This window comes from Rhineura floridana, chromosome 19, assembly GCF_030035675.1.
Source record: "Rhineura floridana isolate rRhiFlo1 chromosome 19, rRhiFlo1.hap2, whole genome shotgun sequence".
NCBI classification, from domain to species: Eukaryota; Metazoa; Chordata; class Lepidosauria; order Squamata; family Rhineuridae; genus Rhineura; species Rhineura floridana.
In genome coordinates this window covers 26,254,045-26,282,028 of record NC_084498.1, presented here as the reverse complement: position 1 = coordinate 26,282,028, position 27,984 = coordinate 26,254,045, and the positions used below count along the sequence as shown (strand labels likewise).

The following is a 27,984-nucleotide window of genomic DNA, read 5'->3' as shown; positions in this document are numbered from 1 at the left end:
GCTGAATTCAGCAAATGAAGCAGCTTGTTATGTTTGTTGTTATTATTATTATCTATGTCCCACCCTTCCTCTCAAAGGAGCCTAGAGTGGCATGCCAACATTGGGGGAAGCTGCACCTGTTGAAATTCAGTTTGCCACGCAGTCAATAAAGACAAAGGGGGGGTGGTTACATTTTTAAAAGTGGCAACCTCAAAGTAAGCTGGACTAAGCTGCGATCCAACTGGGCAGAAAGCCTTCTTACTCTTCCCTCATTCACACATGCGCAGGGTGGGTGCACCATCAAGGGAAGGCCTGCATGCATGTAGCGGCCCTCCAAGATGGATTCCTGCATCGAGCAGGGGGTTGGACTTGATGGCCTTAGAGGCCTCTTCCAACCCTACCATTCTATGATTGTAGAACTGGATGGGGCAGAGCATCTTCAGTGCACCCCAGACACCATACATCAGAGATCTTTCATACATTCAGCTACAAGCTTTTGAGAGACCTGATGTCTGTGAGCCAAACAGTCCTCCCAACATTTTGGGGATCAAGACAGTAACAGGCGCTGAACACACCAGTTCCTTCAGCTTGAGCCAAAGCCCCATTATTATGGGATTCACTTCCTGCGCATATTAGGCAGGTAGCTTCTATGCTGAGTTTTAGACACCATCTTAAAAACATTTTTATTTATACAAGCTTGCCTGCCATGTGAGTGACCCAGTTTAACATTTTTCTGATTTCTGCCTTTATGCTTCTGCCTCTGATTTTATGCTGTTCTCTGCTCTCATAGGTTTTTTTTTTGTCCTTTGCTTAGCAGTGTGGAAGTGTATGTATAAATAAATAACAAGATATGCATTGCTAACTTTGTTTATTTATATGACTTTTGCATGCTGCCTCATAACAAACCTCTCTGGGCAGTTTAGAATAAATAAGCTTTTTTAAAAAAACTGAAAAACAAAGTAAAACATAAAAGCATTTAAAAGGGGCATGGGGAATCTACATAAATACAACAAAACAGAACTTGGGGGGGGAGTAGAATTAAAAACAGAGGCCCAAATTATTTTAAGTTATTTATAAGGTTTGGGTCAGGGCTATGGAACCTCCAGGCGTTGCTGAACTACAACTCCCACCAGCCCCAGCAAGCATGGCCAATGACCAGGAGTGATGGGAGTTGTAGTTCAGCACCTCTGGAGGGCCAAAGGGTTCACAACAGAGCTTGGAAAAGTTACTTTTTTGAACTACAACTCCCATCAGCCCAATCCAGTGGCCATGCTGGCTGGGGCTGATTGGAGTTGTAGTTCAAAAAAGTAACTTTTCCAAGCTCTGCCGCCACACCTGGTTAGGGTGAACAGAAAGGTCTTCAACTGGTGCCAAAAAGACCACAAAGACGGTGCCAGGTGAGCCTCCCTGGGACAGGTATTCAGTGCCAGTACCGAAAAGGTCCTCTCCGTGGTGGGGCTAGGAGTTGTAGTCAAAGACAGGGGTCATCAACATGGTGCCCTCCATCTGTTTTAGAGACCACAACTCCCACCATTCCTCACCATTGCTCATCCTGGCTGGCGCTGATGGGAGCTGAAGGCAAGAGCATCTAGAGGGCACCACCACGCCACAGGCTCTGGCTCCATCTGTGGCAGGCTGGATTCCAGAGATTCGCCTCCAGGTGCTGTAGCCCATGGCCCCATCCAGCATGGCCAGAGGTCCAGGGATGACAGGAGCGCAGTTCAACAGTACCTGGATGGCACTATGTCAACTCCCCTTGCTGTTGTCTTCATTCTTTCTGCCTCTTTTCCATGGATGTAAAAGACAGGAAGCTATTTGGTTACAGAAGTACTAGAAAACACAAGTGTGCCAGTCAGGGCCAATGGGAACTGTAGTCCAAAACACCTGGTATCAGGTTGGCGAAGCCGTTCTAGAGACTCGAAGGAGGGAGCTGCACCCTGAAGACGGATAACCCAAGCAGCATGCAACAACCCAGGCTTGGGGAACCTGTGGCCCTTCTCCAGGTGTTGCTGGATACCAGTGACTGTCAGCCCCAGCCAGCATGGCCAATGGGCAGAGATGAGGAGAGTCGTAGTCTCCAAAACAGCTGGAGGGCACCAGATTGGGGAAAGCCGTCTTAGTGCATTAATGAATGAAAGCAACAGTTCAGATGAGCAGGGCCGAATCCAGGGGTAACCAACATGGCGCCATGCAGATGTTGCTGCATACAACATCCCGTAGCCAGCATGGCCAGTGATGATGAGAATGGATGTTCTGCAACATCTGGAGGGCACCACATCAGCGACCCCTGGCCCAATCCATTTTGCAAGCAAGGGGAGGAAATTCCTTGAGGCCACCTTTTGACTCCCCTGCCCCCGCCTAGTCACCAGAGAAGAGAGGCTCTTCCTCTACCCCTCAAAAACTCTATTAGGGGGTTGAGGCAAAGTGTGCCAGCCAAGCACAGCCAGTGGGGTTCGTGTCACGTAGGGAAGTATGATAGTCAAGTAATGCTCAGTTAAAATCTCACTTCAGCTACAAGTTTATCAAAGGGCCTCAGCTGAGGCACTCTTTTGGCCTACCCTACAGGGACAATGGTGCTGCAGCCCTCCCAGATGTGGTCAAGACTCCCTCTCCCAGCAGCAAGCAGACCCAATGGTCAGGGACAAGGGGAGATGCAACACCTGGATGCCCACAGGCTCCCGCAATAATAGTGTGTGCAGGGGTCAGAGTGTCAGACTGGGACCTGGAAGCCCAGGGTTCAAAACTCCCCACACAGCCATGAAGCTTGCTGGGTGAGCTTGGAAGCCACTCACAGCCTCTCAGGCTACTCTACCTCACAGGGTTGTTGTGAGGATAAAATGGAGAAGTAGAACCATGTACAACACTTGGAGCACCTTGGAAGAAAAAGGTGGATGTAAACGTCAGAAGGAAATAAAAGAAAAAGATGGGGGAGGAATTAAACATAAATATATGCAGTTGAAATGCTTTGAGCGCTTGGCACATGCCGTTTAAACAATAGCGTATTAATACGATTGGATTGCCCGGCTGGAATGTTAAATGCCTAGCAGAAGCCCATAAAGGGCTACTGGCTGCCACAAGCTCACTGGCACAGTGCCGGGGGCAATAAATCCCAGGTCTTTAGCACAATTAAGCTGCACACAGAGAGCCAGCTGGCACCGGCAAAAGGCTCACGGCAGCTGCAAAGGGGCTGCTCAGCTTGGGAAGGGCCTGCACCCTCAGCGCTGAGGAGGCGTCACTCCAAGCATCATGTGCCATGCACGCTGGTAGCCCCATAGGTCAGGTGTGGGGGGAGGGAACCTGTGGCCCCCCAGATATTGGATTCTAACCTCCCATCTGTCTCAGTCCTCCTCTGCCCTCCTCTGCCATTGGAAAACTGAATTGTAGCCCCACAGATGGACACAGATGCACAAGAGATATGGGTACTCCTAAAAATGGAACAAACTCCAATTTTTGCTAGTTTACTGGTCCTACACAGAAAGGGACTACAGTCACAAGCTATAAAAACAAGCCTTGGTATTGAGGTTTTATGGCAATGGCTTAAAAATAAGCCCGTTGAACCTGTTTAACGTTGCAATTGTTATTATGCAGTTTGCTGCAAAGAGGTAATTTGAAAAATACACACACTCCCATTCTAATACACACACATACACACACACGCCACATAATATGCTATGCAATCCTATGCAAGCAATAAATGACACTGTCTTTAGCAGAACATACTAGAGCATGGCCACTGGATTGGGCTGATGGGAGTTGTAGTTCAAAAAAGTAACCTTGCCAAGCTCTGCTCCCAGATAAGTATGTACAGCGTTGCAGTTTTGCATATGAATATATCCCAGAGGGAGCCTTTACACAGAATATAACAAGCTACCTTATACTGAGTCCGACAATTGGTCCATCTAGGGCAGCCTTTCCCAACCAGTGTGCCTCCAGATGTTGCCAATGGCTGAGGCTGATGGGAGTTGTGGTCCAACAACATCTGGAGGCACACTGGTTGGGAAAGGCTGATCTAGGGTTTCAGAGTAGGGGACATTCCCAGCCCTGCCTGGAGGTGCCAGGGATTGAACCTGGGACCTTCTGCATGCAAAGCAGATGTTCTGCCACTGAGCTATGACCCTTCCCGAATCGTGGCAAACTGGTGGCCCTCCAGACATTGCTGGACTACATCTCCCATCATCCCTGACCATTGGCCATGGTGGCCTGGGCCTGATGGGAGTTGGCATCAAATCCAGGGAGGGAGAGCAGCAGTGGAGACTGGCGACTCCAATGTCACTGAATCCACTCCGGGTTTTAATCCAAACTTTCAAGGAGCTGTCCAAGGTGATTGGAACCTCGGACAGCTCCTTGAAAGTTCAGACTGAAACCTGGAGCAGATTTCCTGCCGCACTGACGTTGGAGCCACCAATCTCCACTGGAGGGGGGGACATTCCTTCTTTAAATCTTGCTCCCCCACTACTAAAATCCCTTCCTTCCCTCTGGCACCAGAGATCAGGAGTTTTCTCAGAGGGCAAATTTTTGCAAAGCCTAGCAGATATGCGTATTGCCTTGGGAGGGGAGAAAGGACACTGGGGTTTGCTCTCAATCTAACACGAGTGGGAGGAGCAGAGAAAAGCCCCCCCCAGAGAAGGGCCGGGGAGCCACAGAGATCTGAAGGGCCGCAGCTGTTTTCCTGTGCCACCAGCCTTCACAACTGGCATCCCAAAAACCATGCACAGAGCCTGCTGTTAACATCCCCTGCATGAAGATCTGCAGCCAGCAAGCTGAAAGGCATAGCGCCAATTCCATCACATCACACTGCCACAGAGTTGTATGCAGTGCTCGTCCTACTCAGAGTAGACCTATTGAAATTAATCGGCATGTCTAACTTAGGCCCCTTCATTTCAATGGATCTTCTCTAGCGGGATTAGTACTCGATGCAACCCTTAACTCACACTGGTATCATCTCTTCCAGCAGGCAGGGTTTCTTAATCAGGGAGGAGAGGCAGGTGCATCTACCTGGGCAAGGGCGCAGGCAGCAAGGTTTGTACTTTGGACCCACTCTGAGGAGAACTGGCCGTGCCCCACTTACTGCTTGGTGATGGCATGGCTTTGCCCATGCTCCCCCTTCCACATTGTCTCCCATCGGCCTCAGCCAGCATGTCCAATGGTCAGAGATGATGGGAGTCAAACAACATCTAGAGGACCACAGGGTCCCTACCCTGTCTTCGTGCAATCCACAGCCCGTCCACCCTCTCCCTCCTTCCTCCTCGCCACTCTTGCCTTGCCAACCCACCACCCTGAACTACTGATCCCATCAAGTCTGCCTCACCGAAACTCATTGTCCTCCTTGGTCTGGGGCTTGCCGAATCGTGCCAGAAAACTTTCTTTGGGGTTCATGTTGCTGCTGCCCAGGTCCTGGGGTTTGGGCGGCGGCCTGACCCTGCCATACGACACGAGCTCCTCCGACTCAGCCTTCAAGAGCATGGTGGATTTGGAAGGGCCCAGCCTTCCTCCACCCGAGATGTACTCGCTCGAAATGGCTTTGGGGAGGGATATAGGTCGGTGGGAGGAGCCAGACCGGCTCAGGCAGATGTGGTCACTGGATTCGGCCTTTGGGAGAGTGTCCTTCAGTTCTACAGCAGCAAGGATGCCGGAGGTCACTGGGTCCAGGGCACACAGTTCTGGGAGCACGCCCCTGCTGGGTGACTGGCTGAGTTTCATGGAGGGAGAGACGTTGGATAGGGATGACGAGCTGCCAGATGCTGGAGACAACGGTCGCAGTTCTACTGGAGAACGTAGATTTGGGGTGTTGAATGCCTGAACCCCAACAGAGCCCTCTGGCTGAGCTCTGTTGAGCTCCAAGGAAAGAGGATGGCTTTGTCTCTCAGTTGCCACATGGCGAGACCCATCGGGCTGTGACCGGGCATGGAAAGGGTCAAAGAGGGAGTCAGGCCTAGTCACACTTGGCAGGTTTCCTCCAGCATATGTGACATTGCTGGATCCCTCAGGTTGGTACCGTACAGGTCCATCTGAGCTGAACTGGTTGGTAGAAGGGGAGAACAACCCAGGCGATGCCAATCCCGTGATGCTGCCCCGAGGAGACACGGGCTGAGACCCAATGGGGGAGGGTGGGCCTTGATCCCGGTTGCCACGGTGACTCGACTCCATCTTGGAGAAGGAAAACCAGACAAGAGCACATTAGACAGTTGTGTGGTATGCAAGGGGAAAGCCTCTCTTTATGCAAACAACCCATCTCCTTGCAGGAGGTCCCCAGGAGAGAACTTCCCTGCTCACTGTCCCCTTTAACTAACACCTGTCTCCCACCTCACCACCCCTAAAAAAAAATTGTTGCCTGGGACCATCCTCTCAGTTTGGCTGTGTGTATACCCACCTCCAATTCAGTCTACCAACCCAGCCACTTCACCGTCATGGCAACACCTATCCACCACAAGCCTTACTTTTAACCCCCATGGCTGACGGTCAGAGGGTACACCATACAAAGGCTGCCCGTTGGGATTATCTGGGCTCACACAGCAGCCACCCTTCAACTTGCCTTCCACATGTTTATCAGACCTTTTCGAAAAGCTGTCATTGCAGCATCCAACAGCAAAGAACTCCTGGAAGTATTTATGGCACAGCATGGATTCCTTCAAATACAAGACAGTCTACTTCCAGTCAGGTTCCAACAGAAATTGGGACTCGCCACTCTCCAGGAGAGAGACTAGAGTTCTCCTTATACTGTGGTTCCAGGTAGATCTTACACCAGGTAGACACACACACACACACACAAGCCTACCACAGGAGTAGCTAAATTGTGGCCCTCCAGATGTTGCTGGATTCTAGCTGGCATCACACACACCCCAGACCAACATCTGGAGAGCCACAGGCTCCCTATCTCTGCCATAACTGGTTCCCTGCACTGCAGCGATGGATCCCTCAAGCTGGCACCAAACAAGCCCATCTGAGCCAAACCGCAGGTGAGCACAACCCAGGTGATGCCAGTCCCGTGATGCTGCCCCGGGGCGACGCTGGCTGAGACCCGATAGGGGAGGATAGGCCTTGATTCCGGTCGCCGTCGTGACTTGACTCAAATTGTGTTTTCCTTCCTGTTCGACTGGGTCGCTGCTGAGCAAGTAGAACCAGGATTGAAATGACCCAATGAGAGTCGATGCAGGACAGAATTTGGCATGGTGAGCCCTGAAAGGATCCGCTGTTTAAGAACATGGACCTGAATGGTGCAGCAAGACATCACAGCTAATGTGTGATTTTCACACTGGGAAAGGTCACACCCTTGAGGAAGGGCCGTAAGCTCAGCAGCACAAGCAGTAGCGTAGTGGCAAATTCAGAAGTGCAGGGTCCCGTCATGACAGTCATAGCCACACCCCCTCACAGCCACGTCCCCTACTAAGATTACAGAATAATCTGGCCTGGCTTGAATTACTGCTTTCTGCTTCCCTGTCACTCTTTGACTGTCCCTTCCCACTGTCAGAGATATTGTTTGAATCACCCAGTTCAGCATCTACACATTTATCTCTTGCCGCTACCAAACTGCTTGATGGATGTCGATGGGATGCTATCATCAGGATTCACTGTCTCTTCTGCAGTTACACAGTTCTCACTCTCTACAACTTGCCTTGGCTTTTCGAAGTAGGAACTAATAAAGCTTTGCTTACCACTGACATTCATTGGGACTCTTCTCGACGGCTACCACCCTCCCCTTTCATGTTGATTGGCTCGCAGGATGCTGGAAACATAGAGACCCTGCTCCCCAAAAGGTAAGGGCTCTACGACACATACCCCAGGACCCTGGATGACTACACCCCTGGGCGCAAGATCTGCTTGGCACGCAGAAGACTCCAGGTGCAATTCTCAGTGACATCTCCAGGTAGCACTGGGAAGATCCCTTCCTTGAAACCCTAGAGAGCAGCTGCCAGTCAGTGTAGATAATACTGGAGAGACCAGTGGACTGACTCAGTATTAGGCCAAGCAGGGTGGAGGGAATTTGGGCATTGGCACTCCAGGTCAATACACAAAACAGCCCTTTAAATCAGGGACGGAGCACCTGGTGCCCTCCAGATGCTGTTGGACTCCCAGCTCCCATCAGCCTCAGCCGGCATGGCCCATGGCCAGAGATGATGGGAGCTAGAGTCCAGCAACATCTGGAGGGCACCAGATTGGCGAAGGTTGAAACCACAGTCCATCATCTCTGATCCTTGGCCATGCTGGCTGGGGCTGATGGGAGCCACAGTCCCCCACGCAAAAAAAAAAAATCTGGCCCAGGGGAACTGTCTACTTCTGAAGTTCCCATGGCCCCCATCCCATAGCAAAAAGGTCTATTATCATAGACTTGGAAGTATGGCTTTAAGAGGCTCCCTTTTCCCTCTCTCTCCTCCAGGTGAAGTACCTGAATCCATCCCCACTGGCAGACTTCGACGCCTTCATCCGACGAATCACTTTCCATGCCCCCATGCCCAGCTCTTCCTGGTGGCTGGGGGGTTGGCGTTGCTTCCCCGTTGCCCAACAGCCGTGGAACTCTGAGGCTGGGGGGTTCTCTCTTCTTGGAAGGAAGCTTTAGCTGCTGCCAAGCAGCCAAGGGAGGAAGGGGCTTAAGGGGGCAGGAGAGCATCAGGGTTTCTCTTGGCATTCCATGTGACCTTGGCAAGGAAAGAGCCCTACACGCACAGAGAGACACTTCTCTACATCGTAGCTGCCTTGATAGTATGTTAACAGCTAATCAATAGTAAGTGATCTTCCCATACACAGCAGAGGCGCTTTCCCTGCAGCATTGCTGAACCGTTGCCTGGCCGCGACAATGGACTGGATGAGAGTTAACAAACTGAAGCTCAATCCAGACAAGACGGAGATGCTGTTGGTGGACGGGTTCTCTGATCGGATGGTGGATATATACCCTGTCCTGGACGGGGTTACACTCCCCCTAAAGGAGCGGGTTCGTAGTCTGGGAGTCTTTTTAGACTCCTCCCTCTCACTTGAGGCTCAAGTAGCCTCGGTGGCAAGGAATGCGTTTTACCAACTTCGGTTGGTAGCCCAGCTACGTCCCTATTTGAGTAAAGAGGACCTTACATCAGTGGTACATGCTCTGGTAACCTCGCGTTTGGATTACTGCAATTTGCTCTACGTAGGGCTACCTCTGAAGACAGTTCGGAAGCTACAGCTAGTGCAAAATACGGCAGCCAGACTGCTAACAAGGACCAAGCGGTCCAAGCATATAACACCTGTTCTGGCCCGCTTGCACTGGCTGCCAATACGTTTCCGGGCCAGATTCAAAGTGTTGGTATTAACCTATAAAGCCTTATACGGTGCGGGACGTTACCTTGTGGAACCGGCCTGTACACTACGTTCTGCTACGAAGGCCCTCCTCCGGGTTCCAACTCACAGGGAGGCCCGGAGGGTGATGACAAGATCTAGGGCCTTCTCAGTGGTGGCCCCCAAACTATGGAACAGTCTCCCCGAGGAAGTACGCCTGGCGCCGACTCTGCTCTCCTTCCGGCGCCAGGTCAAAACCTTCCTATTCTCTGAAGCATTTTAAGTTACACTGATTTACTTTTTAAAATGTTTATTGTATTGGATTGATGATTGTATTTTAGTATTATTTTGTTATTCATTGTATTTTTATGCTATTTTATGTTCACCGCCCAGAGAGCTATTGCTAGTCGGGCGGTATATAAATTTAATAAATAAATAAAATAAAAAATCCCCTCTGTTGCTCTGGGCACAGACAACGTAACAAATAAAAATTGGCATCCCCCACCCCCAGTTGGGTAATGGAAAGCTAGCTAGCCACAGCAGCTCAGGCTGTAGCTCAGTGGCAGAGTGTCTGCTTTGCATGCAGAAGGTCTCAGGGTCCATCCCCAAAGGCATCTCCAGGCAGGGCTGGGAAAGCGTCCCTGTCTAAAATCCTAGAGAGCTGCTGCCGGTCAGTGGAGACAATGCTGAGCTGGATGGGGCAAGGGTCTGACTCAGGACAAGGCAGCCTCTTATGTCCTTATTACACAGGGAGCTATTTTATACTAGGTCAAATTGAGCCCAGTGATCGCTATACTTAATCCCACAACAATTTGCATTTTAAACATAATAATTATCTCTGGGCTTCTTGCATTTCATTTTCCTCCAACCTCACACGTTCACTGCAGCAGACTAACGCAGCCACCCACTTCAGAAACCTTTCGACAGGAAGTGGCAGAGCCTGGGTGCAAGGACTTTCTGCATGTGCTTTGTGTTGGAAGTGGGGCAAGAGCAACTCCTGTCTTGTTCTTTTGTTTGTGCTCCAGAAGGGAGATAGAGCTAGGGTCCTCCAGATGGATAGGCTTGTTTACCTTTTACCTGTGATGCTCTGACTGACTTCCTTCTGTCGCTAGACTGTGACGCCTTTAGGGAAGCTTACCTGCCCCTCCTCCTTCCACCCTTTCCCATTTTTTTGTCTCTGCTCTCTCCAAGCCATGAGGCTAACCCCTACACCTGGGCGTTATGCCTCCAACTTAGCTAGTTGGTTAGAACTAGGTATGCCTTTTCTATCTACCATGTATTTCTATAAATAAAGTAGCTTTTCTTATTTTACTAAGTCTCCAGTCTCAGTGATGCTGAAGCAGGGTAAAAGCCTGCTTTCTTAGGCAAGCGCATGCACTCGCTGGCACACTCGCATTTCAACATCTGCTGTTACTCTGCTGCTGTGGTGTTGCTTTAAACGAAATTAAGCACACAAATTACACACAGTGCAGCACTTTGCCACTCAGCTTCGTTCCCAACGGGATGCACGGAGTCTTCAGCCTGCCTGAAAGCCCTGCCATCCCTCGGCACCTCCATTCAAAGATGGATGGTATGCTACAACAGAGGTGCACTCTAGGCATGCTCTCAAGCACCCCCTTGCCAGCAATGACTTTGCTGATTTCTGGGTCCAAAGCCTGGCACTGAGAATGAGCTTAGGGGCTCAAATTAAGCCCTGCAGGGCTAAGGCAGATACCCAGTTGGCTGCCTTCTCTGGGGCATGGAAAGAGAGTGGTGAGCCGGCGGAGACCTAGGTGAGCACAGCACTTTCAAAAGGTGCACCCACCCCCTGGCCACCCAACCGCAACATCAGTGCAGATGATTCCACACACACACCCTGCTTTTGCCCTCAAAGAATTTAAACGGAACTATTTGCAACACTTTATTCCTTACATCTTCAAAGAAAGGAAAGATCAACCCTCCTCTGGAGTTCTGTCCTTTGAAAGCATCCCTTGGGCTGATCCCCTTTCCACTTCAAAACAAAAAAACTTCTTAGCCTTTGGGGGTGGGGGGAATGTTTTCTCTTTTGAGGTCCAATATTAGATGTGGGGGCAGAAGCAGTTTTCCCCCTCTCTGTGCAGCAATAACACACAGGACTGCAAAAAGAGATCCCACTAGGGCTCAAGCCTCATGGAAGCTGGCCTGTTGCAGGAAATGGGGCTTGCCCTGCCAGCCTGAGCCTGCCCAAACCAGCCTGATTTCTTACCCTCAGCCCGGGGAGTCAAGTTCAGCAGGGGGAATAGACAGAGAAACCTAGAATTCCCTGACTGTGCCTGTCATTGGCTCTGCATGCCTCCTGTTGGGCTCTCCACTTTCTGCCCCACCAGTCCCATTTCATCGCCCCCACCCCCAAGGACTGTGAGCATCTTTTGTCCTCCACGGTGCCCATCTCTTCCAGCTGAGCCTATGCGCCCTTCAATCCCCCTCCCCACTCTGCCAGGGTGGACATGCAAACCCCTAGTGGGACAGCCGGAAAGGCTGAGGGTGGCCTCTCTGGCCTCTCCTCCCAGAAGAGAGATTCCTCTTCCTCCCACCTGGGCCTGCCCAACGCTCGCCTTACCGCCAGGTGGACACACTCACCTTGGCATCCGGCCTTTGCACCTCTGGAAAGGAGACAGCCGAGGAGAGCTGGACGGTGGCACAGAGCCTGATGAGGGCAGACCTGCGGCTTTCCCCACCAGTGGGTGTAGAAAGAGGAGGGGGTGCCGGCTGCCACCCCGGAAGCCTTCGCTTGCTGCCCTGCTGAAGCTAGGGCTGGCAAGGGCACCAAGCAAGTCTCGCCCCAGCAAGAGTTGGCGAAGAGGAAAGGGAGGCAAGAGGTGTTGCTTAGGCGCGAGGTACGTGGGGGGGCATCCAAGGAAGGCTGGCAGCGCTTGTGTGGCAAGGCCAGGTGGGTCACCCGGTGACATGGGAAGGGGTCCATATAGACCCTCCACCTCCACACAGCCCCTGGTGCAACCCCTGAAGTCTTCAGCCCTCCCCCCTTCTGAAACAAAGGCTCTGTAGGCGTGAAACTGCATGTGCAACTTTCCCCATCTGTTGCTATCCTTATCTCATCCCAACCCCCAGAGTGTCTGGATTTAGACTGTAAGCCATTTGGGGCAGAGAACTGAACATTGTACATTTTGCACTACAGAGCCCGGGACTACACCGATGATGATGAGCCAATGATAACGAGATCAAGGAAGACAAGCAGATGGAGAGCATTAGTGGAGAAGTGGGGGGGGAGTGGGGGTGCTCAATTCTGTCACTCCCTCACCCTCTGCCCCATAAGCAAGGGCACCCGGGAAATCTGGGGCAGGGGAGGAGAAAATCCAGCACCCCTTAACCCTGTAGCACAGCACAGCTCCTCACATTGGCAGCCCAGACTCTTCCTCCTGGGGGAAAAAGCCTTCACAGACCTATTCACAAAATGGGCTCACACGTGGCACGACAGCGGCCGCCTCCTGGGCTGACTCCTCCAAGACGCACACCTGTCTCCCTTGCGGTAGTTGGACCACGCACAGCCCAAAAGTGTGGGGGGGCGCTTCTCCATGCCTTGCCTTACTTTTGAGGTGCGGGTGGGGTCTTCCTCAGGCAACCCCTCAACATGCCCCCACACACACAGCTGTGCCAGCATTCGCCTGTGCTCCCTCTCACACACGTGCGCGCAGAAAGCAGACATGCCCAACCGCCAGCTCAACATGGATGGATGCTCAGGGGGGCTTCAGTGCCCCCCTTCCCACTCCCAGAGGCCAATTAAAAAGGCCGCCCCCTCTCTCGCCTCCCCCCCCCGGCATGGCCAGCCCTCTCTTCCTTTCTTGCTTAGGCTGTGCCCACTCTGCAGGGCGGATGAGCGAGGTAGCCATCCCCAGGCTTCCTAGAGGCTCCAGCCAAGCCAGGAAAGTGCCCCAGCTTCACACCTGAGCCCCCTCCCTCGGCTGGTCTGGAACCGGCATGGGGCTGCCGGCCGGCACGGAGCTGTCAGCATCCCCCTCCCATCGCCCCGGGTCCCAAGCAGGGCACGGTCTCCTTCAGAGGGCGCCCAACTAGCCGGCCTCTGCCCGGCCCTCGCCATTGGCTCCATCGCCCGCCGGCTCCGCCAATGGCCGCGGTCCACCTGCAGCCAGGGCAGGGCGCCGCTCAGCCCAGCCCAGCCCAGCCCTGGCCGCTCACCTTGCGCCGTTCAGAGGCCCCAGAGGACGCCCGGCCCCTGGCCAGCGCCTGCCTCCGCCGGTTGCTGGTGTTCGCCGGCTGCTCCATCGCGAGCTCAGCTCCGCTTCCCCGGCGAGGCAGAGCTCCCTCCTGCAGCCCAGGGAGGCCGTGACGTCACCGGCCCCGGCGACCTGCCGGAGGATTTAAAGGCGCAGGAGCCCCCCCCCCCACTCAGCGCGCGCGCGGCTTGCGGGAGCGGCCCGCGCCGCCTGGGGGCGCTGCCGAGAAGCCTCCGGCCAGCCTACCCCACAGACTCCCGCTCCTGGAGAATCTGCTCTTTCTGTCTTTTAAAAAAGCAAGAGTTAGTCCTCATGAGGTGGTGGTCGGAAGCGCGGCGGGAGGAGCGCAGGCGGCGCCCCAGGAGATTTCCACAGTGACAGGAAGCGAAGCTTGGGGGCTGTTCTTCCTTCCCAAATAATGGTGCGTCAGTACCCAGAGCCGGTCAAGGTATCTGGACACCTGAATCCCCCAAGTGCTCCTTCCTCGGAGCAAAAAAATGCAACAGGAACTAAGAATTGCTGCACTTACCCAACACCCGAAGTTAGTTGCCTTCACTCTGCGCAATGGGCCCTTGCCCGCCAAAGCAGCATTTATGCACAATCGTCCAAGATGCGGATTAAACGGTCTGCAAGATGCATCATTCAGACAGACTGCCCTAGTTCTGCCTTTCTTGTTGCTATTTTTGAAACTGGCACATCGTTTTTTTAAAATGAATTTGCCGTACACACAGCCTGCCCTCAGGTGACTGGGCTGCAAAGGAGCTGGGGTAGAGAAGGAGAGAATTTCTGTTGGTGCTGCTTTTCCCAGCCCTTGACCGACAAGCTGCATCTGCCAAAATCCCCACTTCTCTGCCGCTCCTGCTCTCCTCTCTATCTGGTCATCCTAAGAGCAGGGAACATAGGAGGAGCCCTACAGGATCAGGGCAAAGGCCCCTTTGTCCAGCATCCTTCATCCACAATAGCCAATCAGAAGCCTCCAGAAAGCCCACAGGCAGGCCTGGAGGGCAATAGCCCTTTCCCACTGCTGCTCTCCAATATATGGTATTCACAGGTAGACTGCCTCTGAACCTGGAGGTACCATACCACCATCAGGACTAGTAGCCAGTATTAGATGCATCCTCTTTATGAACTTGTCTAAGATAATGCCTGTAACCTCATCTTGGGGCAGTAAAACCCACCAAGCAATGTTTCATTTTCTGAAAAAGCCCTTGCTTTCCCTGTCCCGAATTTCCTGTCGAATGGTGAGTCCTGACAGCTCTGTGAAGGCTTTAACCCAGTCTTCCCCAACTGGGTGCCCTCCAGATGTTTGGGCTCCCATCAGACCTAGCCAGCATGGCCATTTTGGACCACAGCTCTCATCAACCCCGGCATCAGACAGCCATGCTGGCAGAAGCTGGTGGGAATTACCCAGTAAGGCTGGTCTGGCTGGGGCTGATGGGGCTGTAGTCCAAAACATCTGGAGGGTGCTAGGTTGGGGAAAGGCTGCTTTGACCACCACCACCCAGGTTTCTGCTTCCTTCTTCCTGTCAAGGGGTCCTTCCTACTATTTCAGCCCTTGAGCATTAAATACACTCATTCATTCCATTGCCCTGTTTTATTGATTTTTTTTGTAAGGCCCATTGGCTTTTGGCTGCAAGGCAGGGACAAAATGCTTCAGCCAGGTAAATCAATATCCTATCCCATCCACCGGCATCCCTGTTGCCCTTCCCAAGGTTGTCTGTGTGTGCACCTTTTCTCCTTTAAGCCAACTCGGTTTCAAATTGGCACGTACAGAATCCTGTTTGACTCCTCCTTTTCTGCACGATGAGCAGGAGATGTCCTGTGTGAGTTCCAGCGGGCTCTGCATGTATCGCCATCTCCCCCCCCCTCCCTGCAACATTCTCAATTGCTCGCCTCTTGTTACAAGCTCTGCAACACCCCAAGTATCACTTTGCTTTATGCCTGGCTTTGGGTCAGTGTGGTGTAGTGGTTAAAGTGTTGGACTGCGACCTGGCAGACCAGGGTTCGAATCCCCACACAGCCATGAAGCTCACTGGGTGACCTTGGGCCAGCCACTGCCTCTCAACCTCAGAGGAAGGCAATGGGAAACCGCCTCTGAATACCGCTTACCATGAAAACCCTATTTGTAGGGTCACCATAAGTCGGGATCGACTTGAAGGCAGTCCGTTTCCATTTTCCTCCTCCGATGACACAAAGTCTGAAGGCTTCACGGGGCCTCCTGACGCCAGTGCTACACGAGCCATCTGCCAGAGAAATGAAGCCTGCCCCGTCTGCAGCAGAGTACCTGGGGAGACGTGAGGACAAGCACACTGGCTCACCTGCAGCATCGGGTGGGATGCTCCGTTTGGTCAGTGTACATGAGGCTTCAGTCGGCTCCAGGTGCCTGCAGAGGCAACATATCTTGTACAGGTAATTGCCTGAACATGGCCCTGCGGAGCTGTCCAAGGTCTCGTTCCTTTCTACGGACATCTTGACTGGGCTCTGTCAGTTCTCCCTGTGACCCTCAAGCTCCCCCAGAACTGGGCGGAGTAGGAGAACTTCAGGTTGAAGGAGAACAAAAATGGCTTCTGGGACCCCTTATGGTGGCTAAGATGCTTATTGTTGTTATATGGCTTCAAGTCGATTACAACTTATGGCAACCCTATGAATTTTTTTGTGGGGATATATTCATGGGGTTTTCATGATAAGAGACCTTCAGAGGTGGTTCACCATTGCCTTCCTCTAAGCCTACAGCACCCAGTATTCCCAGGCAATCTCCCATCCAAGGACTAACCAGACCCGACCCTGCTTAGCTTCCGATCTCAGGCTTATACTGAAAGACGAACATCCACCATCCATCACCCAGTGGATAGAAGATCTTGCTGCCCTTTCTACATTTGAACACAGGGCTCCTAATTGTCAATTTCATTTAGATTCTCTTTGGACATCTGGACTGCTTCTATTAATTTATACATTTAAGTCAGGATTGATGGAATATTCTTATTGTTGATGCCAGCTGGCAATGGATTTTTGTTGTTTCGGGTTTTTTAGAAGCCATTCCGCTATCTGTTTTTTGATTTTCTTCTTTTTTCCTGTTGCATTCTCAAATAAAAAATGGAAGGGGGAAACGGTTGAGGGCTCAGGGTGGCCCTCTAGGCTGGTCTGTCTGGCCCTTGGGATTCTTCTAAGAATTCTCCGTTTGCCTCACTGGGATGTGCCCTTGAATTGTCATAATGAGTTGTATTCAACTAAAGTCTACTCAGACTAGATCCACCAAAATCAATGGACCTAAATTAGTCATGCCCATTAACATCAGTGGGTTTTACTGGTTGCCCACCCTATAAAGGTAAGAGATGCATTAATTGCTCTGCCTACTTGAAGCAATGTGGCCCTTGGACTGGGGAAAAAAGATTCCCCACCCCTGATTTAAATTATAGTAATTATTTAAATTATATTGCCCTTAAGGAACTTGCTTCCGGGAAGGGTGACTTAGCCTGTGCCTGCTTTTGAGACGGGCTCCTGCCTCAAAAGAAGCTTATTCAGATATATCAGTCAGTTTTTTCTTTTTTTTTTGACTGATTAAACTTCTCCCGGGTAGGGAGAAACGAAGAGATTAACCTCAAAGCCTATTTTTGTTGGGACGACCAGATCTCATTAATTTATGGGACGAGGTCCAGCCGACGAAGGTGGGACGGATTTTCAACAGCAAGCTCTATCTGTTAAAGCGAACGTTCATCTTATCTTCTAAGAGAGAACGCACTAACAGGCAAGCACCCTTCTTTCTATATTTTTCTTTTACTTGACTTAAATTGTTGCTGTTTAAAAGAGATTTGCCAGATTGATCAGTTTTTGACATCTCACTGGGGAGCCATAACTTCTCTCTGCTACTCACTAATTAATAGCTTATCTCTGTTTTTGTTGCAAAAAGCTGTCCTGGATTTGCATTCTAAAGATATACACAGAAGAGGGATTTCTATTCCAGATTTTTATTTTGAAAAATATTATACTGTTTTGAGACTACTCTCTTTTTGGTCTATTTTATTTTGACGAATCTGTTTCTTGACGATTGCCATTAATTGTTTCGATCCTGGGAACTGCATTTTGTTTACTTAACTATTGGAGAGATAAGGCTGTCTGCTCTGTTTATACTGTGATGTCACCAAGTCTGGAGTATTAACCCAATTGTTGCTGAAATAAGAAGTGGTTTTCCTATATTTTTCTTTTAAAATGGCAATTAAGAAAGTGGCTGAAAATCTGGAAATAACTATGTTTCAGAAAATAATGGATGAGATTGAGATAACGAAAATTGAATTGAGTAAAATGAAGCAGGAGATTAAAGATATAAGGGTCCCTGTGAGAGAGGTGACCCTGGAAGGGGTCCCTGTGAGAGAGGAGACCCCGGAGATTGGAACAGGGGTCCCTGTGAGAGAGGAGACCCTGGAGACTGGAATAGGGGTCCCTGTGAGAGAGGAGATCCCGGAGATTGGAACCAACGTGGAACAGGAACAAGATTTGGAGTCTATGGACTTTAGAAATAAAATCTATTGTTTGGAACTCAATGTTATCTCTGAAGAAATGAATGAAGATTCTAGAGATAAAGTTATCAATGGCATGGATAATCTTCTGGACTGGAATGATGTGATGGAGCCCAATATAGAGAAAATCTATGGAATTAACTGCAGCCATGTGACAATGGAAAAACTTTTAAGAGATGACCCAGTGTATTTTGAAAAAAAGAACAGAGATATGATTTTACAGCAGTATTTCAGCAACCTATTCAGAATGGATGGCAAGAAAATATTTGGGATAGAGGTAATTCCCATCAGACTCTTACTATATGACTATGGCTTTGACAGCAAGATTATTATGGAATACTGATAATGGAAGATTGGATATTGAAATTACTGGACTTAACAAGACTACTGAAGATGGAAGATGGAAAATGGAACTAATAGAGATAATAGAACAATGGCTACTGAAATTATTGAACCTAACAGATTCTGAAGTGATGGATTAATTGAAATGTTTATTTTGACTATGGTTATGACAATAAGATTATCATAATTAGTAATGAGATGGATTAATCGATATGCTTATCTGGAAAAAAAATTGATAGATATATTTCTTAAAGAATTGAAACCTCTCTTTGACTTTTTGTGGAAAGAATAAAGTAATGTTTATGAGATTTGATGATTAAGTAAGATAACTACTGGAGGAAAGTGATTTTATAATATGACTTAAGAGACAGGATTGTTATATATTATAGACTTATAACTGATTTGATCTTTGACAAATGGGAAGTCAATATTTTACTCTTTATTTTTTATTTTTTTTTTTTTCTTTTTGTTTAACTATTTTTGATTTTGTTTTTTGTCTTTGAATGTTTTATGATTTTGTCTTGTATGTTTTATGAAAATCTGAATAAAAATTATTGAAAAAAAAAAAAAAAAAAAAAAGGAACTTATAAAGCATGGACGTCATCTTGAACCTGAAATAGGTTTATTAACATACTTGAAAGAGGCTGTCCCAAAAGATAAAGAGCAGCTATTATTTTATACGGTTGTAGGAGCAAGAAGACTTTATGCAAAGTACTGGGGAAAGATTATAACCAGGAGAATTGTATATTACATTATGGGACATGGTAATTTTAAGCAAAATCTCTTGGATTTTAGGGGTTAGGCAAGGAGAGGAAGATATAACAATTTTGAACAGTACTGTAATGGACCCTTTAAAATGTACTGGAACAGGAAACAGGGAGTAGAGATAACCACTAACGTTAACCATTTTCCAGTCTTGGAAGAGCTGCGATCAAGTCAGTCTCAAGACTTTTTTAAAAAAAAAACCAGTGAGCTGTATCTGTTGGTATCATTTAATGGTTTCAGACTTTATTTTTTGTATATGTTTTACCACTGATTTTCATTGTTTCCCTACTAATTTCATTAGAATTATATACTAATATGTATGTATACTTCCTAATTTACGTACTTGGAGACTTTGTTTTATTCCCTTATGATCAGCTCTGAAAATTCCTCCAAAAAGCAATAAAAATAACAACCAAAGATTTGTACAAATCTGTGCAACTCTCCCTTGTTTTGTGGGTGCCAAGTGCCACTCAAACTGGGATGTTACAAGCATGGGCCTCTTTTATATTTGGAGAAGGGCTCTTGCTCATTGTAGAGCAGATGGTTTGCGTGGAGAAAATTCCAGGTTCAATCCCCAGAAACATTTCCAGGTTGAGCTGGCAGAGATCTCCTGTCTAAAAAACCCAGTAGATCCACTGCCAGGCAGTGTAGGCCAGACTAAGCTAGATGGGACCAACAGCCTGACTCAGTATCAGGTGACTTCCTATGTGCCTATATGTGCCTGTCTGTGAATATACAGGTTATGTTTTGGCTGTTGCACTGCAGCGGCTGCAATAACTGGAGGAATATTTCTCTGCCATGCATTGCCCTTTTCCTTACTAGCAGGGTACACAGGCTGCACTGAACTTTGGACAACCCCAAGGCTTTTCCTGAGCATGGCGCACACATGCGCACCCCTTTGGAGCATGCGCCAAGTGCCTGGGGCTGAGCAGTCAGCATAGATGGGAATCTCTGCCCTCTGGTGGTTCATACAGTACTGCAGCCAAATGGCTGATTTCAGAGGACACTTCCAGACAGTCGCTATTTTCGCGTAGGATTCAACCACCTACCAACGAATGTGCAATTCAAGTTTACTCGACACACTTGCACAACAGGCCCATTCTTCCTTCCCCCCCCCAAAAAAAACAAGAGTTTTTGCTATAAGTAAGTGATGTGAAAATGCACTGGAAAATGTGGGCTCACACTTGCTCTGACACAATGTTGTCTAACCTCCCCATAAACAAATCAGAATGAATATTCAATTAGTAACTGATGTTGCCTATCTCCCCGCAAACTTTGTGCTAACAAATCAAGATGAATACTCAGCAAACAGATTGTCTGGAAACAACCAGAGACCGTAACGGGGTGAAAACACAGTAGATTATTGTGTTAAAATTTAAGTTGGATTCCTGAACTGAGCAGGGGGCCCTTCCAGCTCTACTATTCTATGATCCTACTCTCTACAGCAGGCTGGATCAGAGCAGTAGGAGATCACATTCTGGAATGCTCCCAGCCTGCCCACCCCCTATATATAGGGCCTTCTGCGTGGTTGCACCAGCATTATGGAACTGTATCCCCATGTCAAATAGACAGGTGCCAACTATTCTGTACTTTAGATGCCTGTTGAAAACCTCTCTTTTTCAACTTCCGTGTTGCTGTTGCTAGTTCACAGCCAACACAATCTACGATGAAGGATTCTGCTTTGCAAATGTTGTTTTAATTTTTGCATACTCTTGTTCACTGCTTATGTATTAAACCATTTAAAAATTCTTAAATAAACAGACATTATTTGTGTTGGCAAAACCAGGAGCAACCTTTCTTTATCGATGAAATAATCTACCAGGAAAGAACACACTTGTCCTTCGTCTTGTGGGCTGGGGGCAGTGTGGCAAAATGGTTAGCGTGATGGACTAGGACCCAGGAGACCCGGGTTCAAATCCCCACTCGGCCATGAACCGCACTGTGGGTGACCTTGGGCCAGTCCGTGTCGCTCAGCCTAACCTACCTCGCAGGGTTGTCATGAGGATAAAACGGAGAGGGGAAGAGGACCATGTATGCCCTCCTGAGCTCCTTGGAGGAAAGGCATGGTATAAATGCCATAAATAAATGTGTGAACGGTGTGGCAGCTTATACAGACAACCCAGCTGTGTGAGCTCCCAATAGGGTGGCGGATGGTGCTCTCAAAATGTCCTCACATCCCAAAGGCCTGCACCAGTCCAGTGGCAGTGATAGTGTAACCCCTTCTCCAGGACCAATTCCTGTTTTTATAGTTGGCATGCCTGGGGGCCAGATGTGGCCCTCCAGGCCTCTCCACCTGACCCTCAAGACTCTCCCCAGACAATGCTTACAATCCTCAGTGGCCGTCCTTCACACCCTCCTCGAGTGCTTTTGCCTGCCTGGAATGGGACCTTGACCTTCCCCAGTGAGACCCGCCTGGCACCTGCACAGCATCTTTTTTGGCACCAGCTAATGGCTTCTATTTGTCACCCCCTAGGCTTCTGATAGACTGAGATGATGTTTCTATGTTATTAGGGTGCTGCCAAAGCTTCCTATGGCTGCAGAGGGGGTGGTCGTTGCTGCTGTTTTATCCTTTGTTTTGTTCTGATTGTATATCTATTTGTGTTTTTAATGACGCTGGAAGTTGCTTGGAGACCATCAGGTAACAAGTGACTGATGCATCTGCACAACAGCAGCAGCAAGGCCTCTCGCGTAGCTGGGTGGAGGATGGAAAGGTTGTGTGCGTCTGTTCAGAATCTTCTGGTTTGTGTAGCCTATTGCACAACAGCACAAAGTCACATCCATCGCTCCATCCCTATTTGCAACTGGCCCCAACCATCCCTGGTATGCAGCCCTCAAAAAGTTGCCCATGAGGAAATGCAGGCTGAAAAAAGTTCCTCCTCTCTGGTATAAAGCCATTAACCAACTGCCAGTTTGGGGATTCCCTCCCCCCCATGGACCAGCATAGCTCCTTGCGATACTGATCTAATTAGAGGTTTCTTGGCTGCACTGACATTCATTCTGGAGTACATTCCCACCCCCCTTTCAAGCTTTTGATTGCTGTTCCAGAACAGCCTGCATTTGTTATTATTAGGCCACGAGTTTCTGTAACTGAACACAAGAGTCCTGTTGGATCAGAGCAAAGGCCCAGCTAGCCCAGGATTCTGTCCTCACAGCAGCCAGCTGGAGGCCCCAATCCATCTCATTGGGTGACAGCCCCCCAAGTTCTATGATTATGACAGAAGGAGGGAAAAAACCCTCCTTGTCCTCTTTTCTCACACCATGCATCCTTTCCTACATCGCATTCATGTCACTCGCCTTTTTGCTGAACTAAAAAGCCCCAAACTGTGGGTGTGCATATGTGGGGGGTGCTCCAGCCCCTTGATCACTTTGGTTGCCCTTTGATGAACCTTTTCCTACCTGCCCATGCTTTTCTCCATGTAGGACACAGCAAATGGATTGTGGTCTAAAACATCTGGAAGGCAGCTGGTTGGAGGAGATGGCATTTGGCTTCTCTCGTGCAAAGCAAGAGGACTCAAGAAACAAATGTTATGTTGGAAGCAGGGCAAAAGCAACTCCTGTTTTGTTCTTTTCTTTATGTTTCAGAAGGGAGATAGAGTTAGGCTCCTCGACAGGCTTGATTACCTTTACCTGTGATGCTCTGACTGACTTCCTTCCGGCTGTTAGACTGATACCTCTTAAGGGAAGCTTACCTGCCCCTCCTCCTTCCACCATTTTTTCTCTTCTCTTCTCCGACTGTCGAGAGAAGAGACACCTTTGTCTCTGCTCTCTCTCTCCTAGCCATGAGGGTAACTCCCAAGCCTGGGCATTGCGCCTCCAACTTAGTTAGTTAGTTAGAACTAGGAATACCTTTCTATCTACTATGTATTTCTATAAATAAAGTAGCTTTTCTTATTTTACTAAGTCTTAAGTCTCAGTGATCTCAATACAGGGTAAAAGCCTGCTTTCTTAAATGCACGCACATGCTGGCACACTCACATTTCAGACCGCTGTTGATCTCTGCTTAACAAATATACAAATTTACACAACAACATTTTATTCCCACAAGGCAGAGCTGAGTAAGCTGTGGCCCTCCAGAAGTTGCTGGACTCAGCGGTGGCTGGTAGCTCCATCTCAGTGGGGCAGTGGAATCCGCTCTGGGATTTTGATCCAACTTTCAAGGAGCTGCCCACAGTGCTGAAACCATAAGACAGCTCCTTGAAAGTCCAGACTAATGTCCAGAGCAGATTCCACTGTCCCACTGACATGGAGCCACCAGCCAGTACCAGCTGGACTACAGCCCCCATAGTCCCTTGATCATTAGCTGGGCCTGATGCGAAGTGTAGCCTGGCAACTTCAAGAGGGCCACAGGTTACTCTACCACTGCCACAATGGGTCAGAGGGATTTGTAGCCTATCACAGAATGTCACACTGTTCTTGCAACTGCGATCTCAGAGCCGGCTTAAACTAACAGCCAAATCATCAAGTGCTGAAGCTTTTTCCAAGCCTGTGGCACTTCAAGATGCAGAAGCAGAGGATGTTGCATGTATGAAAGAGTGCTCTCCTGTGAAAACACCTCCCTGCTCTCTCCCTCACCCCCAGTGCAGAAAAATAGCATCAAGGAAAAGCTGTTCTGGACACTGACCAGGGGTGTAGTCGTCCAGGGTCTCGGGGAGTCTTAGACCCTTCACTTTTTTGGGAGGAGGGTCCCTATGTCTCCAGCATCAACATAAAAGGAAAAGTCTTCTAATGTGCTTCCTTGTCGTTTCCTGCTGATTGGCGACTATTCAAGTGAAAGGAGATGAGTCAGCCACTATAAAGACTCCTCTCAGCAGCTAACACTCTCCCCTTTCATGCTTATTGGCTCGTATGGATATCTGTTGTTGTGGGAGGAGGCATTAACAAGGATCTCATTCTCAGCTCAGCAGGAAAAAAAAGGTTTGTGTGGCTGAGACTAACGCGAAGGGACCTTGCACTTCTGAATTTGCCACTACGTTACTGACCCTGACAGGCTAGTTTTCCACTTGCAGAAGTATTTCCACATTTGGCTTCAGTGAAGAAAGGCCACACAGTCATCCACCTACCACCCTTGCCTGTAAATCCACCCAGCACCCTTCCGTGCTGCACAGGAGCAAACTGTAACTCAGAAGGGAGAGTGCCCCCTGTTGAGTGACCCTCACGGGATGCAGCATGGTGCAGAATGCTCAGCGGAGCCCTGCAATTCTGTCTGACTCATCACGGCTCCCTGACTGCTTTCTAATTTACCCGCATTTGCCATGACTCATCCATTCTCTGCTTGCAAAAGCAGGAGTCTTTCAGTATTTATTATTACCCATGTTATTTTTAGAAGCTTGGCATTCTCCCTCAATGAAGGCTAAGCAAGGTCTTATTCAGGACAGAGGAAAGAAGTCCAAAGAGGCCGGCTTTTTTGTTTCGGAACTATTGGCCGCTCAGGCTCTGAACCTACCTCTGGGGTCAAATTCCTCCAGGTTTTGTTCTTTCTTTCTCGTGTACAGTTGTACACAAAATGTGGGGTTGGTGAGGGAGTGCATTTGGAAAGCTGATAATGTGCAGTTTGAGAAATGAGGGGAGGAAATGAGACACGCTTAGGCGTGTAAGCATTTTGAAGATGCAGGCGATAGCAGGAACAGCATGTGCACGAATTATATATGGGTAGAGTATGCTCCGTTCCCATCCTTGAAACAGACTGCCCGACCTGCATGAAAGCACATTCTTCTTTCTTGGCCAAAGCCTCCTCTTGTCCACCCTCATGTTTGGACAGGTAACCCTTTGCTGCGTCCTCATCAATGAACCGCTTTGCACCTGGTCATTCACCTGCAGATTCATAAATGAGTCAATAAGAACTACTGACTCCTGCAGAGAAGGAAGGAGCAAAGCATGCATTCTGTTTGTTCAGCTTTTGTGTGTGTGTATGTGGGTGTCTGATAGGGAATTTGTGCAGTTGGAAAATCTGCTTTGAAAATTAAAAAGCCTAAAAATCTTGTGTTATGGCCGCCTGGTGACTTAAGTCCACAAGAATCCGTATTGGGATGGCTGTAACACAATTCTGGACCTTCAGAAGAGCCTGGCTGGATCATCCAGCGTATGGTTCTCACAGTGGCTAACCAGATACCCCAAAAAGCAACAACACTCTCCATTTGCGATCCCCAGCAATTGTCATTCAGAACCACGCTGCCCCCAACCGTGTGGGAAGATCATGGTTGCCGTGGCTAGTAGCCACTGATCCAATCCGGCAACTTGTTCTCACACTGGCCAACCAGATGCCTTTGGGAGGCCACAAGCAGGACCTGAGGGCAACAACAACTGGTGTTCTGAGGCTCAGACAGGGGAGGGAGAACATGTTAACTTGAGGAGGGGCTTGGATGGCAATTTAATTAGAGTAAATATGCTGGCCTGGCCTTGTAAACTGGGTGTTTCTTAGGTTAGGGCAAAAGTCCTACATCCTTGAATGAGAAGAAAAGAGGGGTGAAGCCCAAACCAGCAGAAGAATCCTTATAAATACTTAGGGAAGGGAGCTAGCTCATTGGTGGAAGCATCTGCATTGCATGCAGAAGGCTCCCAACTCAATTCCCGGCAGCTGGGGATGTCTCCTGTCTGAAAACCCGGAGAGCCGCTGCCAGTCAGTGTAGACAATACTGAGCTAGATGGGCCAACGGTCTGACTCAGTAAGCTTCCTATGTTCCTAAATGCAAGTGGACAATGCATAAACAAATTATATTGTCTACAGCCCTAACTTAAGCAGGCTTACTTTAATGCAAGTGCTGGCTTCAGAAAGGCTTCTTGTGAAGTCAGCATGCTTGAAGCCCCCAGATTCCCCTCCCCTTTTTTTCTAACAGGTCTTTCTTCCCTTTACCAGCTACCTGCCAGGCAGAAATTCAACAGGTTCAGGTTTTCTTAACTTGGTAGCATGGGGGGAAGGGAAGCAGCACTTGTTCATTTCCTTTCTGTCTTTCCTCTGCCCACCCTGCATAATTTTGTACACCTCTATCATGTCCCCTTTTATTTGCCTTTTGTCTAAACCGAAAATTTTATTTATTTATTTTATTTATTAAATTTTATTTATTAAATTTTATTTATTTATTACTTATTAAATTTATTAGTCGCCCATCTGGCTGGTTGTCCAGCCACTCTGGGCGACGTACAAGATAAAAAACATTACATTAAAACGTTGAAATTTAAAACCATAACAGTAAAAACCTAACCCACCCCAAAAGCCTGCCTGAAGAGCCAGGTCTTCAAGGCCCGGCGGAAGCTCATCATAGAAGCCCCAAATGTTGCAACCTTTTCTCTTCCGATTCAGGTGTGCCCTCCTGGGAGCCGGCACCTGCATTTTGCACGTGCAACTCCACTTGTTTTCAAAGTCAACATTGTGGAAAAGCGACCCCTGAGGGGAACTGGCCTACCCCAGGCCAGCCAGAACAACAGCTGCCTGTAGCTATTTACACCTTGCTGCCACTTCACTGACAATGGCAAGCATTAGCCAAGCTGTAATCAACAAATGTGCCCCCAGTGGGGCTTGTTAGCACACCCAGCTGCTCCTGGCAAGATCCTGGAGGAGAGCATCAGAGGAAGAAAAGACTCCACAAAAGATCCAGAGTTAGAGGTGAGCCCTGAGGTGGCCAGGTTTGCTGATAGGACCAAATTATTCAGGGTGGTTAAAGCAAAAGGGGATTGCAAGGGGCTCCAAAAAGGCCTCTCCAAAAGCTGGGTGAGTGGGCATGAAAATGACATGTGCAATTCAGAGTAAAGTGATGAACACTGGGGCAAAAAAATATCCCCATATACACTGAAAAGGTCTGAAAAGGCAGTGATTGACCAGTATGGATTGGGGGGGGGATTAGGTTCAGTTTGCATTTAAAGCTGAATTCATCACATTTGCACTTCTTGAAACAATATGAGAACCGAAAGATGTACTTTGAAATTCAACATCCTTCAAAATTCACACTTATCCGAATTTTGCAATGCAGTCTGCCAACCAAACAGCGTTTACAAAAAGGCATATATTAGGAGAAAGTGAACATAAAAATGAGCATATTTGTGAAAAATAAACATTAAAATGCATTATATAACAAGAAATTGCTTTCACAAATGTGTAAATAACCCAGAACTGCCTACAAAAATGTGTTTATTAGGAGAAATACGTGCTAAAATGCTGAAGAATTTTCATGAAGTTTTTTTTAAAAAAAAAAGAAATTAAAAAAGTGTTGCAGAAATGTGGGGAACATAATTTAAGATTAGAAAAATGAGTAACTGACAGGACAGAAACTGACAGATCCTGCCATCCCTCCTGACCGGGAAAGAGATCTTGGGGTCCTGGCAGACAGCTTGATAAAAAGATTGGCCCAGTACGGGCACACAGTCTGGACTGAGATATTATTAACAAACACAGAGGAATGGAGGCAGAAGCAAGGAAAAGGCAAGGATCTGATAGTCTTCCTGTGCAAGCCAGATTGAAATGGAGACAGGGTGTGGCCCGGAAGGCTATTCACCAGGGTGAATGGGGCTTTCTATGTGGAAAATAGAGGGCCTGCCAAATCAACAAAGGGTCTTACAGCATCTTAGAGACTCAAGAGATTTTTTTTCTCATGTCCATAACAAAATTAGGTCATAATGTCTTTATTATTTGATTTATATTTTGCCTTTCCTCCCAGTAGGATCCCAGGGTGGCAGGTAGGACTATATTTTTGTTAAGTGTCCCAAGAAAAGTGCAGCATTCACCAACTGGTTGCCCACCGGAGGTTGTGGGCTACAACTCCCATCAACCCCAGCCCGCATGGCCCTAAGACACTGGGACTGATGGGGATTGTAGTCCAAAACATGGCTGCGCTGCTAGGGCTGATGGGTGTTGTAGTACAAAAGATCTGGTGGGCACCAGGTTGGCAAAGGCTGCTCTAGTTTTGCTTGCCCTGTGCATCTTCCTCTATGCCCTAAAA

General features: G+C 48.7%; 1 protein-coding gene across 2 annotated transcripts in view; it reads right to left on the bottom strand.

Moving 5' to 3' along the window:
* Positions 1-13,567, bottom strand: part of INPP5J (inositol polyphosphate-5-phosphatase J) — a 32,023-nt gene extending 18,456 nt beyond the window's left edge. Inside the window, exons 1-2 of one of the 2 annotated variants that reach the window (XM_061602652.1) lie at positions 13,396-13,567; positions 5,288-6,126 (exon numbers count right to left, since the gene is read on the bottom strand). In XM_061602652.1, coding sequence (XP_061458636.1) covers positions 5,288-6,126; positions 13,396-13,482 — 926 coding nt within the window. In that variant the 5' untranslated portion in view covers positions 13,483-13,567. Of the gene's footprint in view, positions 1-3,305; positions 3,371-5,287; positions 6,127-13,395 lie in introns of those variants that run through there. The other variant, XM_061602653.1, reaches the window with a different exon arrangement.
* Positions 13,568-27,984: the final 14,417 nt, after the last annotated feature.